Genomic DNA, 18,954 nt, shown 5'->3' with positions numbered 1-18,954 from the left:
AGACTTTATAAAAATATATTTCATCAGCGCTCAGGAACAACGGCCTAAACTGCTCTTAAATTTTCTCCTATCCGGATTTCTACAAATTTTTATCTGTAAAAATGGTTGCCTTACCCATTGGCAATGTCATACATTTATGCAAAATATCTATGTATAATATTAGTGACTTTTGACCTTACTGTCAATCGCTGTAATGTTATTGTAAAAATATGCTAAACAAATGTACCCAAAATGTAATCAAGTCGACTTTTTCCCACTGTTCAATACGACGTAGACACGTCAAATTTAACGAACAAGGTAGTTATTATGGCAAATATGTCTAAGTTTTAAACCTATGCATAACCGGCGCACAAATTGCATAGCTTATTAATTGACGTTTCATAGGTCTTTGATTATCATGCAGCAAAGTTATACGGCCAATCTAATTATATTAACATAACCCTTAAAAAGAATAACACAAGTGCGTGCACATGTAATTAATTGTAAAATGACGTCACATCGAAATCGCGGAGCATGACTTGTTTATAGAATTTCTCGTACTCAATTGTTAGTTTAACTCACAATAATGTTTTCAAAAAGTCCAAGAATGTTGCTTAGTTTTACCCACTACTAACATTAAAGAAATAAATAACACATTTGTTTGATGTAATTTTAAAAATACTAAATTTAAATTAATAAAAGTTTGGGGTATTGGAAAAAAAGAAATCATAAACCCTTTTCTAATTCGGAAAATGCAACAATATTTCTAAAATTAAATTTTACACATCGTAAAAATGATTGAACAAATTAATCTCTAATTTTTAAGAGCTTGCGTCTATAAATAATTAAAGAAATAAATAATTTAAATTTCGTGATTGTAATTAATTCATTTATTTTTTCTTTTGTTTATTGCCCTTTTGACAAACTTTAACTAAATGCTACATAATTTTGATGTCGCGCCATTTTATAAGCATCTAAACTGAAAGATTTGAAGTCATTTTTTTATAAAAAAGTCAATTTTAAAACTTTGTGTAAAAAACATCTCGTTTTTAAATATTTCTGGTGTAGAATTTAAATACAAAAACTAAAAACTAAATTAGTAGAAATTAGTTTATTAAACTTGGAAATCTAATTTTTTTGATTTAAAATATATGGAAGAAAAATAGTAATTCAAATAAATTTCTGTGGTCAAAAAAAAACGTTCATAACTTTCACAATAAGTTTATCTTCTGCTACGAACACGTTCTTTCAATCTCACATTTGAATAAACAACTTCGGAAAATATAATCTCGTTCAAAAACAATGATTTAACAATTACAAGCCCGATTTGTATGCATTACTTTATTCAAATCTATTTTTTTGTTTTCGTTGTTACGTCATCACTACGTCACAGGCAGTAAACATCGACGATTTTCTCAAGGCGGATTAAATTTGTTTTGATTAGTTTCGCGATTCCATAAACAAAACTTAATATTTATAAATTTTTTGGGGGAAATTTTCTTAAATTTTTTTAAGCGTCGTTACTAAATTCTTAAACTCTTTGTTTTTGCTTTTTTTACTATAATGTTATATCTTTAGCTATAAGCCACCCACCTTATTTGAATTTCAACCTAATCTAGGCTGAATTTCAAAATCTCCTAACCGATTTACATCATTTCAATGACGTGTTTAATTGCCAAGTTTATGAAATGAAATCCAATCAAACAATTTACAAAGAAATCCGAGACCTCAATTATCCTGACAACCCACGCGAACTCCGCAAAAAACTCTGGTATTTCCAAAGAAAGAGCTAATTGGCATAAAACGTTTTACAATTTAACGTCTCGTCGTATATAACCATACCCTATAATTGTATATGTAAATTCGCTACCTTAACTATATACTTAAGATGATAGAATACCTTATGCCTAAGCCATAAGTTCAGTTCAAATAGACTTAATTATTTATCACTTACAGTGTAAATTATGCATGTAGGTTTACTGTCTTTGAAAGGCGTTTTCTATGACCAATGCTTTTATAAGAAACACAACAACCATATTTATACAATAAAAACCTCAATATACGATCCGATTTCGGATATTAGTGTTATCTTAACTTAATCGTAGTCTCTCGGTCTACAACGTAAAAGATAACGACTTGGGCTTACGTTTGATACATTGAACTTCTGAACGGCTTACAGCTTATTTTTCCTAAAAAAACTTCCATTATTTCTGACTTGTTAAAATTAATCAAAATTATTTTTCAATTTTGCGGCCACCGCAAATGTAGAAACATCGAAGAACAGAAAAAGTCAAAACGATATCAAACAAATTATAGCGAGCCCGCGGGGCAGAATTTAAATGAACGCGATAACTTAAAAATATTAGCCGGTGTGATTGTTACCCGTCGTATCATACGCGGTCTAACAATAACAAAAAATGTCCATTTTGTTCGGTGCATTATCTCGGCAAATTACACTTCGCCTTTCGACTTCTGTCGACGTTGATACGAAATTTTGCCCTCATTAACTCTTTACTCACCCGTGTCACATTTACGCGACATGATTTAGCTACAATTTGTATTGTACTTGACGCGTGTTGACGTGAAAGAGTTGTGAAGATGTAACATTGTATGCAATTACACCGAGGAAGTGTGGTCTACTCGACATATGAGAGATTTAAAAGGAATTTAAAAATTTATTCGCGTGCTCCAATTCAGGTAAAGACTATATCATATTATATGACAAAACATTTTTAAGACCACTTAATGTTTAGGGGCCTCGGACAAATCTTTTATTTTTAGGGTCCTCGCCAAATTTAAGTTTGACAGTTTTTGAAATATATGTTTACATGTTTTAACCTTTTCACATTATCCCCGACTCCATTACTAGTATATAGTCTATGGAAGAATTTTTTTTCATTGAAATAATTAATACAAGTTTTTTTCTTTGTAAACTAGTGTCCTCATTTTTGATAATTAGAAATACTTTTTTGTTTGTTATAAAACGAATACAATATTACAACTTATATAAATAAAACCATATACCTAGCTTAAAAACAAACGCATTTTAAAAGTTTAAGAAAGTTCAGGAAAACGTTTTATCGAATTTAAACATTTAACAATCAAAATAATAAATCAATAATTATTTTTTCTTTAAATGAAAAATCTTACACAATAAAAATTAACAACTATTTTTTTGTGTGAAAATGACCATTGTGTTATTTTAACAAAAAAATCAATTTAAATTTACACTGATTATTAAAAAAGGTAATTTTGCGTAAAATAAAATTAACTATTGGTCGTTGTAAAATATGATGAATTACTTAACAGCATTTTTTAAATTAGTAAAAAACCGCCATAAACACCTATTTTAAGCGGAAATAAAGATAAATCAAAATCCCCTTATTGGATTTAACGATTTCGGAAACAAATAATTAAAAAAAATTGTTTTAATAGGACCGTGATTTTTTACATCTGTTTCGTGCGGCGCTATATTAAAAAAAAATGTTATCTTTTATTTTTGAGATCGTTAATGCGATTAGAAATCTTCGAATTTGTGCGGCCTATTGCTGACATGCAAATCTCGCGAAAAACGAGCACAAAACACGATTTAGTTTAATGATAAACTTACATGTAAACACCAATTTCAAAAGAAATTCTCGGAGTAATTTAATAACTACCAACCCGAACTAGTACCTTTAATGTTAACATGATTTAATTAATCGCACGTCACACTAACTTGCTCGGTATTATGACGTCACATTAGGTACATTGTACAAGCATGGTTTACACGTGCGATTTATATGGTAAATGTCTATAACATCGAAAATCATTTAACTAAATACATATTTGTTCGAAAACGCCATTTTAACAATAACGTTTTTTTTAACAATAATGGTTTATCTTTTTGGTTAAATGGTTTTTAGTAATAATGCCGATATCAATTTATATATGTGTTTAATATACCATGTTTAAAGTGAAACTGATTTTAAATATTCCTCTTTATATAATTAAAATCTAACCTATTTAAATAAAAGGATTAATACTTATGCAGTGTTTCTTTTTGTTAAAAATTCCGTGTATAAATTTATAGATATTTAGCGCTTTATTTATTTTATTTTATTTTAATTTTCCGATCACGAAATACAAAAAAGTACTTAAAGCAAAATCCAAACATATTTCAAATAACGTTTTGAAAAAACCTCAAGTTCATATAGACAAAACACTTATAACATTTACAGCTTATAATTTCGATTTGGGCTGACTATGGTCTAAACATAGAGTTTATTTGTTATGTGTATCTAGCCCCAAGAATTTTATTTTTATTTTCTAGACAATTTACTATTTAATATCTTTTTACAGTGACATGCTTTATTTGTATTAAAAAGGGGGTGTACTTCTGGGACGTGACTTTAGCTATTTATAAGCACAAGGCTTTAAATAAAGTGGTATCGGCGTGGCTAGAACCTGAAAACTTTTTAGCTCGCAGTCCGACCACATGATACTATACCACTTTTCCTTTTTTTAATGCTATACCACTCTACCGGACTACTAAAGATATTAGCGCTTTAGTGCCGACTTGCGACAAGATGTAAAAAAAATGTCGGCAAAATGTATCGATTGCTGATAGCAAGTAAAACGTATATGTAACGTTGGCGTTGTGATTTCGTGCCCTGAAAACAAGCGTACGTTGTAATCTTGTGCCCTATAATACAGCAAGTTCTGCTTTAAAGGTACTTGCAGCGGTTTGTTGATATTAAGCTTTTTGGGTAATTCAAACCGGTACTGTTCTGTGTATATGGATATTATAAACTTATTGTTATGTTTTAAGTGCATTTTATAGCGTTTTTTAATTTTAAAGTATGTTGGCGCAGTGTTTTGTTATTGAACAGAAAGCGTATATGCTTTAGTACAATTATAGATAACAAAGTTAGATAATTTTTTTTTAAGGTAAACCAATAAAGCGACCTTAACTTTCTTTAATTGTCTTGTATCAATAATCGGTTGAGAGTGAGAGTAATATTTACTTGAAAATTTTGTTATAATGTCACCCAAACTTTAGACTAAATTACAAGATGATCGAACTTTTTCGTGTAGTTTATACATACGTTAGTTGGCGCTAACGAGCTGTGCTTCTATACAAAGGAAATTCGGAAATAATTTGCATTTAAGGAAAAAATTAATTATGATCCTATTTGACTCAAGATTTAACACACCGAAACCATATTTATATCGATTTCTAGAAACTAATTAAACTTTTATGTTTTTATGAAACAGAAAATGATGTTTTTTTTGGGGAAAAAATTTGTGTAGGTCGAATAAAAAAAATGTTTTTATTTCTCGTAATCTCGATTTTTTATAAAACTAGCTTAAATATTTGACAGCGTATCGGATTCCAATATTATTTATTACAATTAAATTGGAACAAAACACTGTAAGTAAATTGACATTTGGTTATGTAAAATGCCTGTGTCTCGGTTTTTCCCGTAAACTTTGATGTAAAACAAGCGAAAAACGATTGCGTGCGAATGGGTAAATACTCAATGTTGTTGTCATAAAACATCGTTTATAATTCACCATTGTTTACGCCAAGTATGGTGTTGTCATACATTTCTTAAGTGCCCGTCTATAGGTTAATAACGATCGCGTGCCGTTCGTAACGAGCTATCTTTATCGCTTCATCCGCTGTATTCACATAAACAAATTGAATAGCCTAATTTGCGGCCTGCACACCGCCAGCATGGCTTGAGAGAATTGATTCATTATTGTTAATCGGAATCAATTAAATGTTTTTTTTGGTTAATTCAATGTAATATAGGTCAAATTTGTTGATAACAATGCTCAAAAAACGGTGCCAATTTTTTTTTCTTTCTTATCACGAAATGTTTCAATTTCAGCTTTTAATAAAATATTTTAAGGCATGACTTAAATTCTTCTGCAGAACATAACAAAATTAATTCAACCAGTTCAATTTATTATAATTCGATAAATATATATACATTATTAAATTGTCGTGGACAGTTACGATTATGGCAAATTACAACATCATCAGAAAAAAACAAAAAAACAAGGCTTATACATTTCCCTTTAAGGCAAAATTAAGCGTAAACAAGCAAAAACATAAATCATCGTCATATACGTAAATAACTCAAATTTTAAATCGCTAGAAAGTACAGTCAATATTCGGCCCCGTTTTGCTTAGCGTGGAACTATAATAGGCTTGACACGGCATTTTCAAATAAAAACAACAACATTTTTTTAAATGTTCTATAAAAAAAAAAGGGGCTGAAATATAAATTGCAGTGATTTTTTTCGCTTTTTAAAAGGATTGTGAAAAGTTGTAAATGATTGTAAAGTTTCTAGTTTGATTTCGTAAAATCAAAATTGTCATGGAACACAAGCAAACAAATAGGAACAATCAGTAAATAGGTACCTGGTAGGTAGGATTGAACAAAGTTTGTTCTGTTTTGAACATTTCACCTTAACACAAACACATATATTTATATACGAATACGTGCGTCTTTTGAACAATGACATACACTATAAAAACACAACATAAAAAATCGCGCAGTTTCATAAACCTAAATTCTTAAAATACGCATTTCGGGAATTCAGTTAATTACGCCGAAGTGGTGTCGCTGTTGTTACTGTTTATTCTCGATCTCATCGGGTTAGAGGACAGGGAGTCGCTGCTCTGACGACGAACATCGGTTAGCCTCGAAGCAGCCTGGCTTGCTTCGGCCACCTGGTTGTTGTTATTGGTTTGGTGAAGTCCCCGCAGAAGATGAACGTTAAAGTAATATTTTTCGTGGCAGTCCTGGCCGCAAATAGTGCATTGGAACGGTTCGTTTTTATCGTGACAACTCATGTGCAACGCGAACATCATCTCATCGCCAAACGTGATGTCACAATGACGACACGTCCTCGACCCTGTGACCTCATCTCGCGACCTTTTTTCTCCGGTTCTTCCGGATTTGGATTGTTTCTCACTTTGTTCTTCCTCTTTTGCTCCGCTTAAGTCAAGGGGGGTGAAGTTTCGTTTTGTGTACGAAGGTGAGTTCGAAAGAGGAGGCGTGGGGTAAGATGGTGACGTCACAGATGGACTTCCGCATTGCTGTAAATAAAAAAGTGTTTAAACATACAACAAAATCATTGTCTATAAAATGGTATAAAATGCCAAATTAAATGTTTAGATTATATTTTTTAATAACACTTAAATATCAAGATTTTAATTAAATGTTAACTCACCTCATCGGGTGTTTGTTTGTTGAACGGTTGAGGAGATTGCTTTTCGTCTTTTCGGAACCTAAAAATAGAAAACACAAAACTCATGAATAATCAAAACATGAACATTAGGTGCGGGAATAACAGAAATAACTATTGTAAGATAAGCGCTTGGCAGTCGCGGTCGCTTATATGGGCTAAATCGTTACATAAACATAGCACGCGATCTTGCAACAGGAGAATTGAAGCGCGAAGTGTAGTAACAGTTTCTTGAATGAATCAGGCGAAAAGAGAAACAAACTACGTCACAAAAGTCGTAGTCGGCCCTTGCTTTACACGGAATGCCAACTTGGCTTGCTTTGGGTAGCGTGCGAAGCCTAAAAGTGGCGGGCCAAGTGAACATAAACAATAATAGCCGGCATGACACTGATTCATAGCCTCTCTGTAAATTTGAGCCTTGCGTGACTGTAGGCCCGCAGTTGCGTGAGAGAAGCTTCGACCGCTTATTTATAGATGACTGGTTTGTTTATTTCTAGCCTTAATCTGGCCATGTTGAGATGGATATGTCGGGCTGAGGTTACTGTTATTGATATCTCGCAGCGGATCAGAGCTGATTACGAGGTCTGATTATGGCGTATCGAGTGACGCCTAATTTATTTGTATATTCACGAAATGTCGTAAAAAAGTATATATAAACATGAATTATTCAAAATTAATCCAACATTTACACCTTTGTACTTAACAATAAATGTTTTGTTGTTAATGATTAATTAAGCGCGTTTTGTAATACATCAAACTTAAAGAAAAATTAGCCAAAATTTTTTGAAATGTCAAAGAAGTAATTAAACCGCAAACTATTCAACACCCATCAGAAAAATTTGGCCAAGCCACGCTAGTCTGTATTCAAAACACAAGAAAGTCGTCACTTTATTGAATTTATTCACAAGGATTTTTCTATTTTTATTACTGGCATTTTCAGTTTACCGCTACAGAAGTGCTAATGCGAAATTATGCGGACCATGCTGACGCTTGCGAAGACGCAAAGAACGCAGCTCGTATTATAAACTAATAAAGATGTTTATCGCTTAAAAATAAAGATATGTCGATTGCGGTTATACCCAGCTCAAAGCTTGCACGCGATCATTATATAGGTAACCAACACACACGATGTATATGTTTGCACTACTTAATCTGACACCGATGAGTTGTGATCATACAGTGGAGGGAAAGGTACAATATTGGCTTTATTTTAAGGATTTAATGTAATTTCAAGTAGCAATGTATTATTACTATATTTGAAAATGAATTGATGTGTATTTAAATAACTTTTTTTAAAACGGATAAATAGGAATAAAAAAGGTAATAATCATCAATTTTTGTATTACGCCTTTGCCGCCGGACCAGGCGCCTTTGTGTTGTGACGTAACAAAGCGAAACATCGAAGTTCAGGAGTAGGCACGACGTCGCACACACTCGCCTAACATTCAGGCGTAGCGCGTGCACGCTCATGCGTTTTGCCTTGTTTTTTGCACGCTACGAGCGAGAGGGAGGCGAACGAGAGAAGAGAAGAAACGGAATAAAGTCTGGTGTAGGCGAACGTAAACAAAATAACAGACAGGTTCGATTACAAGGCCGCGAGAAGCGAGAGAAGGCCTGTTGTCACGCGAAGCGTTCGCACGCAACGAACAGATTTCAAACGCATATTACCAACCGCACTATGCTTGTCCGTCGGCCGATTTCGTAAACGAATTATCATCCGACAATAAGGCTCTGCAAGCCAGTGATTAACGCACTCGATTTAGACCAAAATCACCAGGTTTGGAATCGATTTTGACTTCGCTTATCCACAAATAATTACGATCGTTGGCATTCGCATTGGCGAAGAAAATTTCCCGGATTTCTACTCGTCCGCTATTTGACCGAATTAAAGTTAGACTTTTTTAATTGTTTTTTCGCCAAAATCCGATTTCGATTTTACAAAAATAAAATTAAGCAGCAGTTAAAAATACCAAGTGCGTTGTTCGGTTTATCAACTAGAATGGAATGTATTTATAAAAAAAATCCCCGAATCTTATTAGTTTTTTTATTTTTTATTTAATAAATATAAAAAATGTTACTCATAAGACTGAATGGAAACAAAATTGATCGATTCCTCTTTGAAAGTAACCGTGTCTGATCGCTCCTCGAATTACCCACGTCATAAAGAAAGCCGCAAACACGCTATCCTATCCAGGAGAGTAGTCACACAAGGCGGTAATATATTTATAGTGTTTTTGTTGTTGTCTATTATTTTTCGCTGCGGCAAACGCCAAAAATTCCAGCTCAGATCGCGAATTCGCTGACACGCAAGCGGGCAAAGTATCGCGTGCCTGTGCATGAAGCGGCTCTCACGAAATGTTTATATTACCAGCCGTTTGTCGTACACAATGCGGTCGCTTAGCCTTCTCGTCACTGCTTGCCGACTACATTAGCTCTTTAAACGAGTGACGACCGACTTGAAACAATGCGATTACCACAATTTCTTCTTTCGGATGATCCCTATGTGCGAAGCGTCTTTGTTTTATTACAAATTAAAGGTTTAGAATAACTAATCGATATGTTCGGCCGTGACAAATAAATCTCATTAGCGATCAAATAAGGCTTTAAGTCGTTTATGTTCCCACGATTTAAGCGGATATTTTCTCGGAGTGTTTATATTCTTGCGGCTGGACAACAAAGAAATCGAAAATAAACAGCGCGAGGCTGTTGAAAAGGTTGTTTGATTGTGCAACATCGGATTCGAGAAAAAAAATCAAGTCGTTATCACGCGAGATGATTTATCTTAGCAACTTGCGCCTAATTTAGCATTGCAAAGGTCAGAGGGAATTGTTTTAAATCGCGTGGTAAGAAAAAATCCGCTTTCGTTGGAGTGGTTATTCAAGGAAACACGAGCCTAGCCCAGGGCCTTATTTCATTGTGTTGCGTGCGAGCCAGGCTTGATTGTTTATTTTATGTTCCAACATCTCGACTATTATTCGACCGAAAACAGCCACCTTTTCTGCCAGGAACCTCTGTCAATCATCCGCGATCTATTTAGGCTCCGCCCACATTCGATTTTCTGACGTCACTGGGAAAAGGGCATGCCGCACATGCGTCCATAGAAGTCTTATCAGATTCATCATAACGCAATAAACCGATTTTTTTTTAGAAAATTTGTTAAAAATCGTATTAATATTATTTTAGTGATGGAAGAGTTATTTTAATTTTATAAGATTACTCTTTGTTCGTATTTGACCGCCATTATCCGGCCCCAAAGTTTTGATTAACGTATTACATTGCCATGGAAAGTTCTCGCCCTAATCTCCCAGCAGAATAAACACAATGATTTAATCCGGGAAAAATGTTTTTCGCGATTTTATTTGTTTGGTCCAGCTTCGTTGCTCACACGCGATGTTTACGTGAAGCCATGCGTCAATCGATAAATAAACCACGAGTTGCGCATGACTCGCTGTGAAAATATGTTGGAAGTGATCCGAAGCTGTAAGTCGTATTTAAATCGCACGGAGCCGACGCCTAAAAACAATCCCGACAAAAAAACGAATGAGATTTCGTGGAATTAAAATCGCATGCGCACAATATAACGACCAGAAGAACAAAGAAATCGATTTGATATAAACAACATTCTGTAATGGCGAATAAACACATCGCTTTATTTTTCCCACAAGTGGTTTTGAGTGGTCGTTAAACGAAAACAACAAGTCGTTATGACATCACCGCGAATTCTCGCAACCCCATGTTGTCAACAGTCGAAGGTTCGTGTAACAACATTAGGTTTCCATTACGGCTTCGCCAAACGTGTTTGTATTTCTCCCAAGAAAAACAAGAAAAGATTTTATATTTACAATAATAATTTAAAGTATTGTCGACATTTATTTTACGCCCTTTGTTGTATAATGTATATTTAACCAATGCTCCATATAAAAAGAGGCACAATTTAACGCTATTGAAATAGTCGTAAATATATATTAAGACAGGGTAATTGAATACGCTCCCTTTTTATAAAATTATCTTTGTGTGCGTAAAAACATGTCTTTTGACGCTTTTGATATACATAGTGTCGCGTTGCGGGTGTACGTGTAGTTCCGTGTTCAATTCAGCGTGACCACACTCAAGTGCCCGCACGCAAACTTGAGTTTAACGCAAACAACACGCCCCCAAAAATCTAACTCAAAATTTTATTTTTTTTAATTTTTTTTAACGCAAAAAATATTTTGTTATTTTTTCCATTTTTTGAATTTCTTACATTCAGGTGTTATGTTTATGCCTTATCCGATATCAGCTCGTGATGACGTCATAAACATTCTTAACGTTTCAAACAAACAAGTTCTGGGAACATACAAACATTACCGAGCATTTAGCTTGTTGGCTTAATCGGTAAACAAGATAAACAAGCTTGAATTTGCAATCTCGTTTAGACTTATCACCAGCGCACATTATTTACCATACAACAATGTCAACCATATTTTTGTAAACAGGAAGTGACGTCACGCAGAAAACCAAGTTAAACAACGCGTCAAATCACCGCCGTTGTTCTACACAGGAGTGATTGCGTAACAGTTATTGTTTAAATGTGAATTCAACTCCCGCTTTGTATAGCACGTAAATGTGTCGCTTCTCATTTGCGAGTTTTTCTAAGAGTCGTTGAACTCGTTTTAAGTCAACAAAAGGCGCCTAAACCCCACGTAAACAACGCGCCGTATTTTGTTGACTTGCTGTATTGCTTACACGACATCGGAAGTTTTTAAACTGAACGAGAAACCAACGAGGCTCCGAGTTGTTTTCGAAGAGCGGGGAATTTGGAATTTAAGCTTTAAAATTTGTGGTAAATTCTGTAAACTGTGACATGTTGCTTTTTAAATTAAGTGTATTGTCACATGTTAATATAGATTTAATGAGGAACAATTAATAAGTAACCCAGGGCGTTTATTGCGAATTCCAATTTTATTGATGACACTATGAAGTTGAACCGTTGTCAAAACAGGGTTTGCGTTTATGTAACTGACGTGCCCTATTATCAATACTCGCTTATCCAAATTAAATTATAGGAAATGATTCACAGTTGTATTTAGCATTTGTAGGGTTAAAAACAAGTTCGACAGTTGTTTATATAGTCCCAACGGGGAAAAGGCTGTTTTACATGTCAATTCGAAATACTTACAAATCCAAGTTCGGCGAAGCATTGCCGCTTCCAATCGAAGGGTTTATGACGCAAGTTTCTGATGGCGTGGCGGCGTCCGACTGCTCGTGAGCTTTTCGGCAATGAAGCTCGAGTCCGTGAACCCCTTTTGCGGTGAAGTCGCATCGGTTGCATTGCTTCTAGAACATAACCGCAGAACGTTAACTTAATGTGTCGGTTAATTCAATTACCATTAACATATTTGACACCATCAGCATTCCATGTTGGTATGTAGAGGTTAATTTACTTACCCAGCCGTGGATGCTTTTCTTTAAGTCAGATTCACTCCCGGAGTTAATGTTAGGACTGTTACAGGGAGAGGATCTTGTTTCAGCGACGCTTCCGCCTAACATAACAAAATTAACAGTTTAAAAATTCTCAAAATTAACAGTTTAAAAAAGTTTTCTTTGGGAAATAATTTTTACTTTGTTGAGAATTGGGCCTGTTTTCTGGTGAACCAATTCTTTGAGTTTCGAGATTTTTCATTTGGGTAAGCTCAAGAAGCTTTTGTTGGTACTGCCACAGTTGTTTTAACTGTGTAGATTGTTCAGTCTCTTGAGCAAGAACCTAAACGAAAGAAGTTAACGTTATTTTTTTGTAGTTCTATTAACCAAATTTAGTAGGAATGACCAAAAGTTTACATACCGGTCTTTGGAAGTTGGCTGAGCTAGCTGCACCGTTTGCCATCAAAGAGTTATTCATTGCGAGCTGTTGATAAAACAAACGTAACTGCTCTTGTGGCAAGCCCGACGCCGAAGGAACTAAACAATTAAATACAATGCAAATTTAAGTTTAAAAACGAAATTTAATAATGTTCATAAAATAAGAGAAAATTAAATTGAAATAAACAAAATGATTTTTGTACCTGAAGCAGCCTGCTGTAACGCATTGCTCAGTGCATGTTGTCTTTGGTATGCGTTATACGCTTCCAAGTTTGCCATCCCTTCTTCGTGTTCACGACTGACATCATGTTGGCTTTGCGAGGAACTAACTTGTTCAGCGAAAGACCTCATAACCGATTCGTCGAGAAGACCAGAAGCAAAACTAACCGAATATGGAAAAGCGTTGTTGTTTGCACCTAAACCGCAAAATTTTAAAATTGAATTATTTAATTTACTTTAACTTATAAGTTTTTTGGGGGATTAAAGTGAAAATTTCATGAACTAAATCACAAACCCACCTGATGCTTGCGCGGCAGCAAGAAGATTGTGTGCGTTAGAGTGAGCAGCAGCCATCATTGACCTCGGCGATAGATTTGAGACCATGTTTTGAAGTGACATCAAACGTTCTGATGAATCTGCTAAAATAGTAAGATGACAAAGCGTTTTAATAATTGATTAAATATGAAGCGTGCGATTATTAAATATTGACACTTTACTTTAATTTTACATGACCTACTTGTAACATTAATAAAAAGATCACGTATGTAAAATCCAACGACTGTAAATTTTTTTACCTTTACTCTCTGTGGCTATTCTGTCGGATTGGGTTTTGGCAACTGCGGCTGCTGCTACGGCTTTGGCCTTGGCGTTTGTGATTTCCAATTGGTGCAACATGCGTGCGTGTTGTTCCAGAAGCGAAGATGCAGTGCTAACGTAAGTGTAATGGCAGAACAAGCATCGAAAATGACGAATTGGAATCTCCGAAGCGTCAAACTTAATGGTAACTTCGCTTCCAATCTGTGTTTAATTTAAAAGTTATGTAGTCATTTTATTAGTAATATGCCTTAATATTTCATAAAGGAAATGGACCTAATGAGTTTGTCATATTTATATTAACACCACGTTTAGAATAAACGTGCATACAAGCACAGTTGACGTCACATGTAAGAGTTTTTGTGTATTTACTCATGGCGCCGCTTTAGATACTAACCTTAACATTTTCCATCATCACGGGCACTTCTTCGGGCGTTCCATTTAGTACATTGTTATCGTCGGATGACGTCATCAAACCCTGATTGACAAGAGAAGGCATAAACATTCCCGACGAGGCTGAAACGAATAAAACAAGAGATTGTGTAAATGTGGCCACGCAGATAAGAAATTCCTTGTATACACACAATTATTACTCAATAGAACAAAGGATGTTATGTTATGTAGCCGATGTTAGGTTTTGTGTTACTCGTGTTATCAAAAAACTACAATATTCAATTCTGTTTAAATATAACGGAAACTGGGTTTACCCATAAGGTTTTTCTGCGCGGCAGCTAACCAAGGTTGTGACGAAGTTGGAAGCATACCGGAGGGTCGACTTGATTTAGTCAACATCCCTGTTGTGTCTATAAGAGATTTACTAAACGAGTTCAAGGTCCCTTGCATTTCCTCAACTGAGGAAAGTGAGTTAGGTCTTTGTTGCTCGTCGCCTTTTATTCCACCTATATAAATGTATATAGGAATTTAATGAGACACGATGTGGCACTACGATGACCTTTTAGCGGGCAAAAATGTTGCCTATTCATGTTTTGACAAGAGAGAAAAAGGCGAAGTTTGCGTGCAAAGCATACCGAAACTTTGGCGCGCGCATCAGATTTTCACAAGAACTTGTCACGAACGGCAACATAACATTTGTCAAACGTGACGTATACATTTATATGCAAGGCTCAAGCATGCATATTGTGACGCCTGACATCCGCTAAAAAGTATCCGGTAAATACACACAAGCGCTGGCCAGTGTAAAAGCAATGCGTAATAAATCGGTCAGTGATATCAAAACACTAATTACGCATCTTGTTTTCACTTATGACGCATAATGACAGCTGATGTACTCACGTCGAATTAAAACAACAACTTTATATTATTAAAAACAAACAACATACCTAGATTTGGACCGTCTCCCTGTTTTAAAACAACCATTCGGGGATGCTTGATTCCTTCTTCTCCCTGAGGACTTTGTGATCTCTTTCTTCTGTTGGAGGATGAGATCCTGGCAGCATCATCGTGGAAGCTGGCAAGATCCGGATACGGCCAGCTTATAGGATGCATTCCCATTCTTTGGGATTGCAAAGACGCATCGGTAGTATTACCTGAGGAGTTGGTAGTTGGAGAATTCCGCCTGGGACTTCCTGTTTGGTTCGATTTTCTTTTACCTCCCCCTATATAACAAAGTTGTTATTCTAATTTGTTTGAAAAGCTATTTTTGTAAATTCTAATTACTATGATTAATAGGTTTTATGTCGAAGCGTATAAAGTCCTTTCTAACGGATATTGGGCAATCAAATTTAATGTTAAATAAAGGATAAAACAAAAAATTCCATATGTTATTTGTTAGTAAGCGCTTGCATTTATTGTGTGTGTGCGCGCGACATAATTGATATCGATGTTTATAGGAACCTTACATCCAGGGCTTTGAATAACACGCTGTTTTGCTCCCACGAGGGAAGTATCCAGTTACTGAGTGAACAAGAGGCCTCCCTTTTATGCTAACATTAATGATAATACATCAAAAAACATGAGGCTAAATTTACCTTCGGAGTTCTGGTATTTTTTTGCCTTGTAAGCGGAAATTGGCGCGAGGGCTGCTCCGCGTCTTCGCCTTCTTTTGAAGCTGTTTTCGTTCCCGAATTCGTCGAATCCTTCGCGAGTCATCGTCCAGTAGTTTGACTTTGCTGCGTTTTCGTATCTTGGAACTAAATTAGAAAAAAAATTTAAAAGTCACACAGAAACAGTTTGTTTAAAGAGTAATTATTGTACTAAAAGCGCTGCCACCAGATCCAACAAAAACGTTAAATTTAAAGTCGAATTTTTCAAAATTGCGTAAAGTCAGGAAAGGGAAGGTGGCCGCAAGCATGAAATCCGACTCCCGCGATCGCGCTTAACTTAAACAATTTCCATTAATCTTCCACATTTTCCTTCCTATTTGGAAAGCCATGATGGATTGATAATTAAAATTTATAAAAGGCAAACAAAAAAAAATAAAGTGTAATAAACTGCCCAACTATTCAGACTTTTATATTGATGTCACATCAAAACAAAACAGTGTTTTTTTTAATTTTACGTACGTTACGTAATACAGTTTGGTTAATTATTCAGAAAAAATCGAGTCATACGCCAATCTAATTTAACATGCCATTTACATATATGTTTTTATCGTATTTTGCTAGCGTGAAATCATGTATTTTTTTCGTTCTCGGAAAAAGACGCATATCTATAAAACACAATCTGCCATTCCCATTGTTTCGCAGGTTGGGCTTCGAAGAACACAAATTCCCGCTTAGGTTTTATTTATGTAACTTATTGTTTTATGCGCAATTTATATTGTTAAAAATCCAGACTATTTGTCAATTTGCAATTTAAATTAACTCATTTTGCAAAACGTAAAACATTTTTTTTTTAACATAAACTGTTTAAAATAATAATAAGTTTAACATACCTTTGATAAAACACTGATTGAGACTCAAATTGTGCCGAATTGAGTTCTGCCATGCCGATTTGTCGTGGCAGTATTTATAGTAAGGAAAGTGGTTCATAATGTAATCATATATGCCACGGAGAGTAATTAAATGTCCTGGGCTATCCAAGATAGCGGACGCGATCAAGGCCGGGTAAGTGTGTGGGGGCCTCTTGTATTGAGACCTTTCTTCCGGCGGCGGGGACCCATTTACCCGACATGCTGCGGAACTAGAACCAATGATGCCTCTTGCTCCAGAAAAATTGGGTTTTGTCTTGCTTTCGTTTTTAGCTTCTACCCTTCTGTAGTTATCAATCGTAAACTGGTTTTCTTTGTCGCTCATCTGCATCATAGGTGGAATGGACATTGCGCTTGTTGGAATCATGGTAGGTAGGGCTATTCCAGCTGCGATTGCCGCCATAGCACTGGATGAGTTACTTGCCATCGTGTCGTATGCTGAAGAAGGTATTGGGAGGTAACTGGACGATGGATTTTGCTGAAACGGAAGGTGAGACATGCTCTGAGGGTAAGCACTAGAAACGAATCGGGCAACTTGCATGCTGCTGGTATCCTCACCGTCCGCACTTAGGCTGTGTCTGACTGGTGATTTATCCTGTTGTGGGGATCCCATACTGCGACGCATTTCTTCGGATGATTGCGATCGCTTCAAATTAGCTGCGGTGTTCTCAAACGCGGTCTGCATTTCTTGATCCGATGTTGTTTCGCTATTGCTTCTCGGTAAAATCTTAACAAATGGCTCTGGACTTCTGGAAGAGGTGCTGTCCGACAAGTTGTCGTTTTCACGTTCGTTGCTATATAAACTGGCAGCGGATTCGACAGAGCCTGGTGAAACGGTGACCCCACCAACAGGCTTGGAGTGGTGGTGGCCTATACTGATTGTTTCGTGCATATCAATCATCCTTGAGTTCTGTGTAAAACTATTCGTAAACTCTCGGCGTTTACCTTTAAAAACTCGCTGCAATACCGAGTCTAGACTTTTTCCTTTTTGCTGATCGATATCGGTTATTTCATTCGAAAACTTCGGGCTGGCCTGTTTAATTCTGCGGGGTACTGAAGCACTCTTTCGCCGCTGTCGGGTCGATTTTTTCCCGGTCTTTGACAAAGAGCTATCTTCTGTTCTTGCACTTTTGTTATCTAAATTAGCGTTTTTAATTTTAACAGATCTGTAAAAGAACACAATTAATAAATAAAATATCTAAAACATCTGCTGTGTTTTATTTATTTAGGCAAACCGTCGACTGGGCGGCGGCGGCGACTGTTACCTGTATCCCAGCCTCGCAGCGATTTATATAAGGCGGCGTGATTTTTTTGTTGAAAAAATCCAAATTTTCTGCACCATTACATGAAAAATACGGAATGAAAATAAACGATGCGGTGCCCGCAAGCTCGTGTTTACAACCTAGCTGCACGCGATGGGAAACGAAGGTACAATTAGTTATAAGGTTTACAGACAGGCCGCTATTAATCATCGAAATCACGTTACTTTGCCGAATAAAACAAGCAATTATTCGAATAAATGACATTGGCAATTCTAAATAAAATTCCTATAAATTCCTCGTGAACTATTAATGACATTCTGATATTACCCATTGTTAAATTGCCACTCAATAGCCCTTCACGTTTAAAAAGCGCAAAAAACGATTGAATTCTCATAAACAACTAAATCGTTATTAATTTTAAATTGATTGCACGGTTTAACATCTCACGAAACAAATACATATTAAACCATGGATTTAAAATAGATAAGCTGCCTTGTAGTTAGTTACCTATATCTACCGCTCATTTGGCCTACTGTAGTGCTGTCAATAACGTTGTTTTACAACTCGTGAACGGTTTTTTATATTTAGTTACAATTTCCGCTATTAGGGCTGCACAGCAAAGCTAGTAACACGTAAACAAGTCGTTGTTCTAATAAAACGACCTTCGAACTTTATAAAATTACCGTCGAAACAACGTTTCTAACGCACCATAAAAACAATATATCCAATGAAAAATACTGCATTTTACAGTTTCCGCATTTAGCTAGGTTAAACTTATTATACTTCTGCGACAACTTTGTTTTTGTATTGTTGAAGTCGCCGATGTTTTTTTAATCCTGTAACTAGGGTTTTCATCTTGTCTACGACAAAGCAAACACGAACGCTCAATAA

The 18,954-nt window shown here is 35.5% G+C and overlaps 1 protein-coding gene across 3 annotated transcripts; it reads right to left on the bottom strand.

Moving 5' to 3' along the window:
• Window positions 1–5,917: 5,917 nt before the first annotated feature.
• LOC145746375 (uncharacterized) lies at window positions 5,918–17,986 on the bottom strand. 3 transcript variants are annotated; one of them, XM_082564648.1, is made up of 14 exons: window positions 16,766–17,986; window positions 15,861–16,022; window positions 15,213–15,488; window positions 14,580–14,771; window positions 14,270–14,388; window positions 13,854–14,076; window positions 13,578–13,697; window positions 13,263–13,475; window positions 13,043–13,158; window positions 12,823–12,964; window positions 12,649–12,743; window positions 12,380–12,537; window positions 7,207–7,264; window positions 5,918–7,072 (listed from the first exon to the last, which is right to left on the bottom strand). In XM_082564648.1, the coding sequence occupies exons 1-14, from the start codon at window positions 17,700–17,702 to the stop codon at window positions 6,578–6,580; spliced, it is 3,306 nt and encodes a 1,101-aa protein (XP_082420774.1). In that variant the 5' UTR covers window positions 17,703–17,986; the 3' UTR covers window positions 5,918–6,577. The 3 variants fall into 3 exon arrangements, with proteins under 3 accessions (XP_082420774.1, XP_082420772.1, XP_082420771.1); XM_082564646.1 differs by having other exon boundaries at window positions 12,380–12,534; window positions 16,766–17,853; XM_082564645.1 differs by having other exon boundaries at window positions 13,578–13,694; window positions 16,766–17,853.
• Between the last annotated feature and the right edge of the window lie 968 nt (window positions 17,987–18,954).

Source organism: Corella eumyota, chromosome 3, assembly GCF_963082875.1.
Source record: "Corella eumyota chromosome 3, kaCorEumy4.1, whole genome shotgun sequence".
Classification (NCBI taxonomy): Eukaryota; Metazoa; Chordata; class Ascidiacea; order Phlebobranchia; family Corellidae; genus Corella; species Corella eumyota.
Note: the sequence above shows the minus strand (reverse complement) of the source record. Positions and strands in the feature narration are given on the sequence as shown.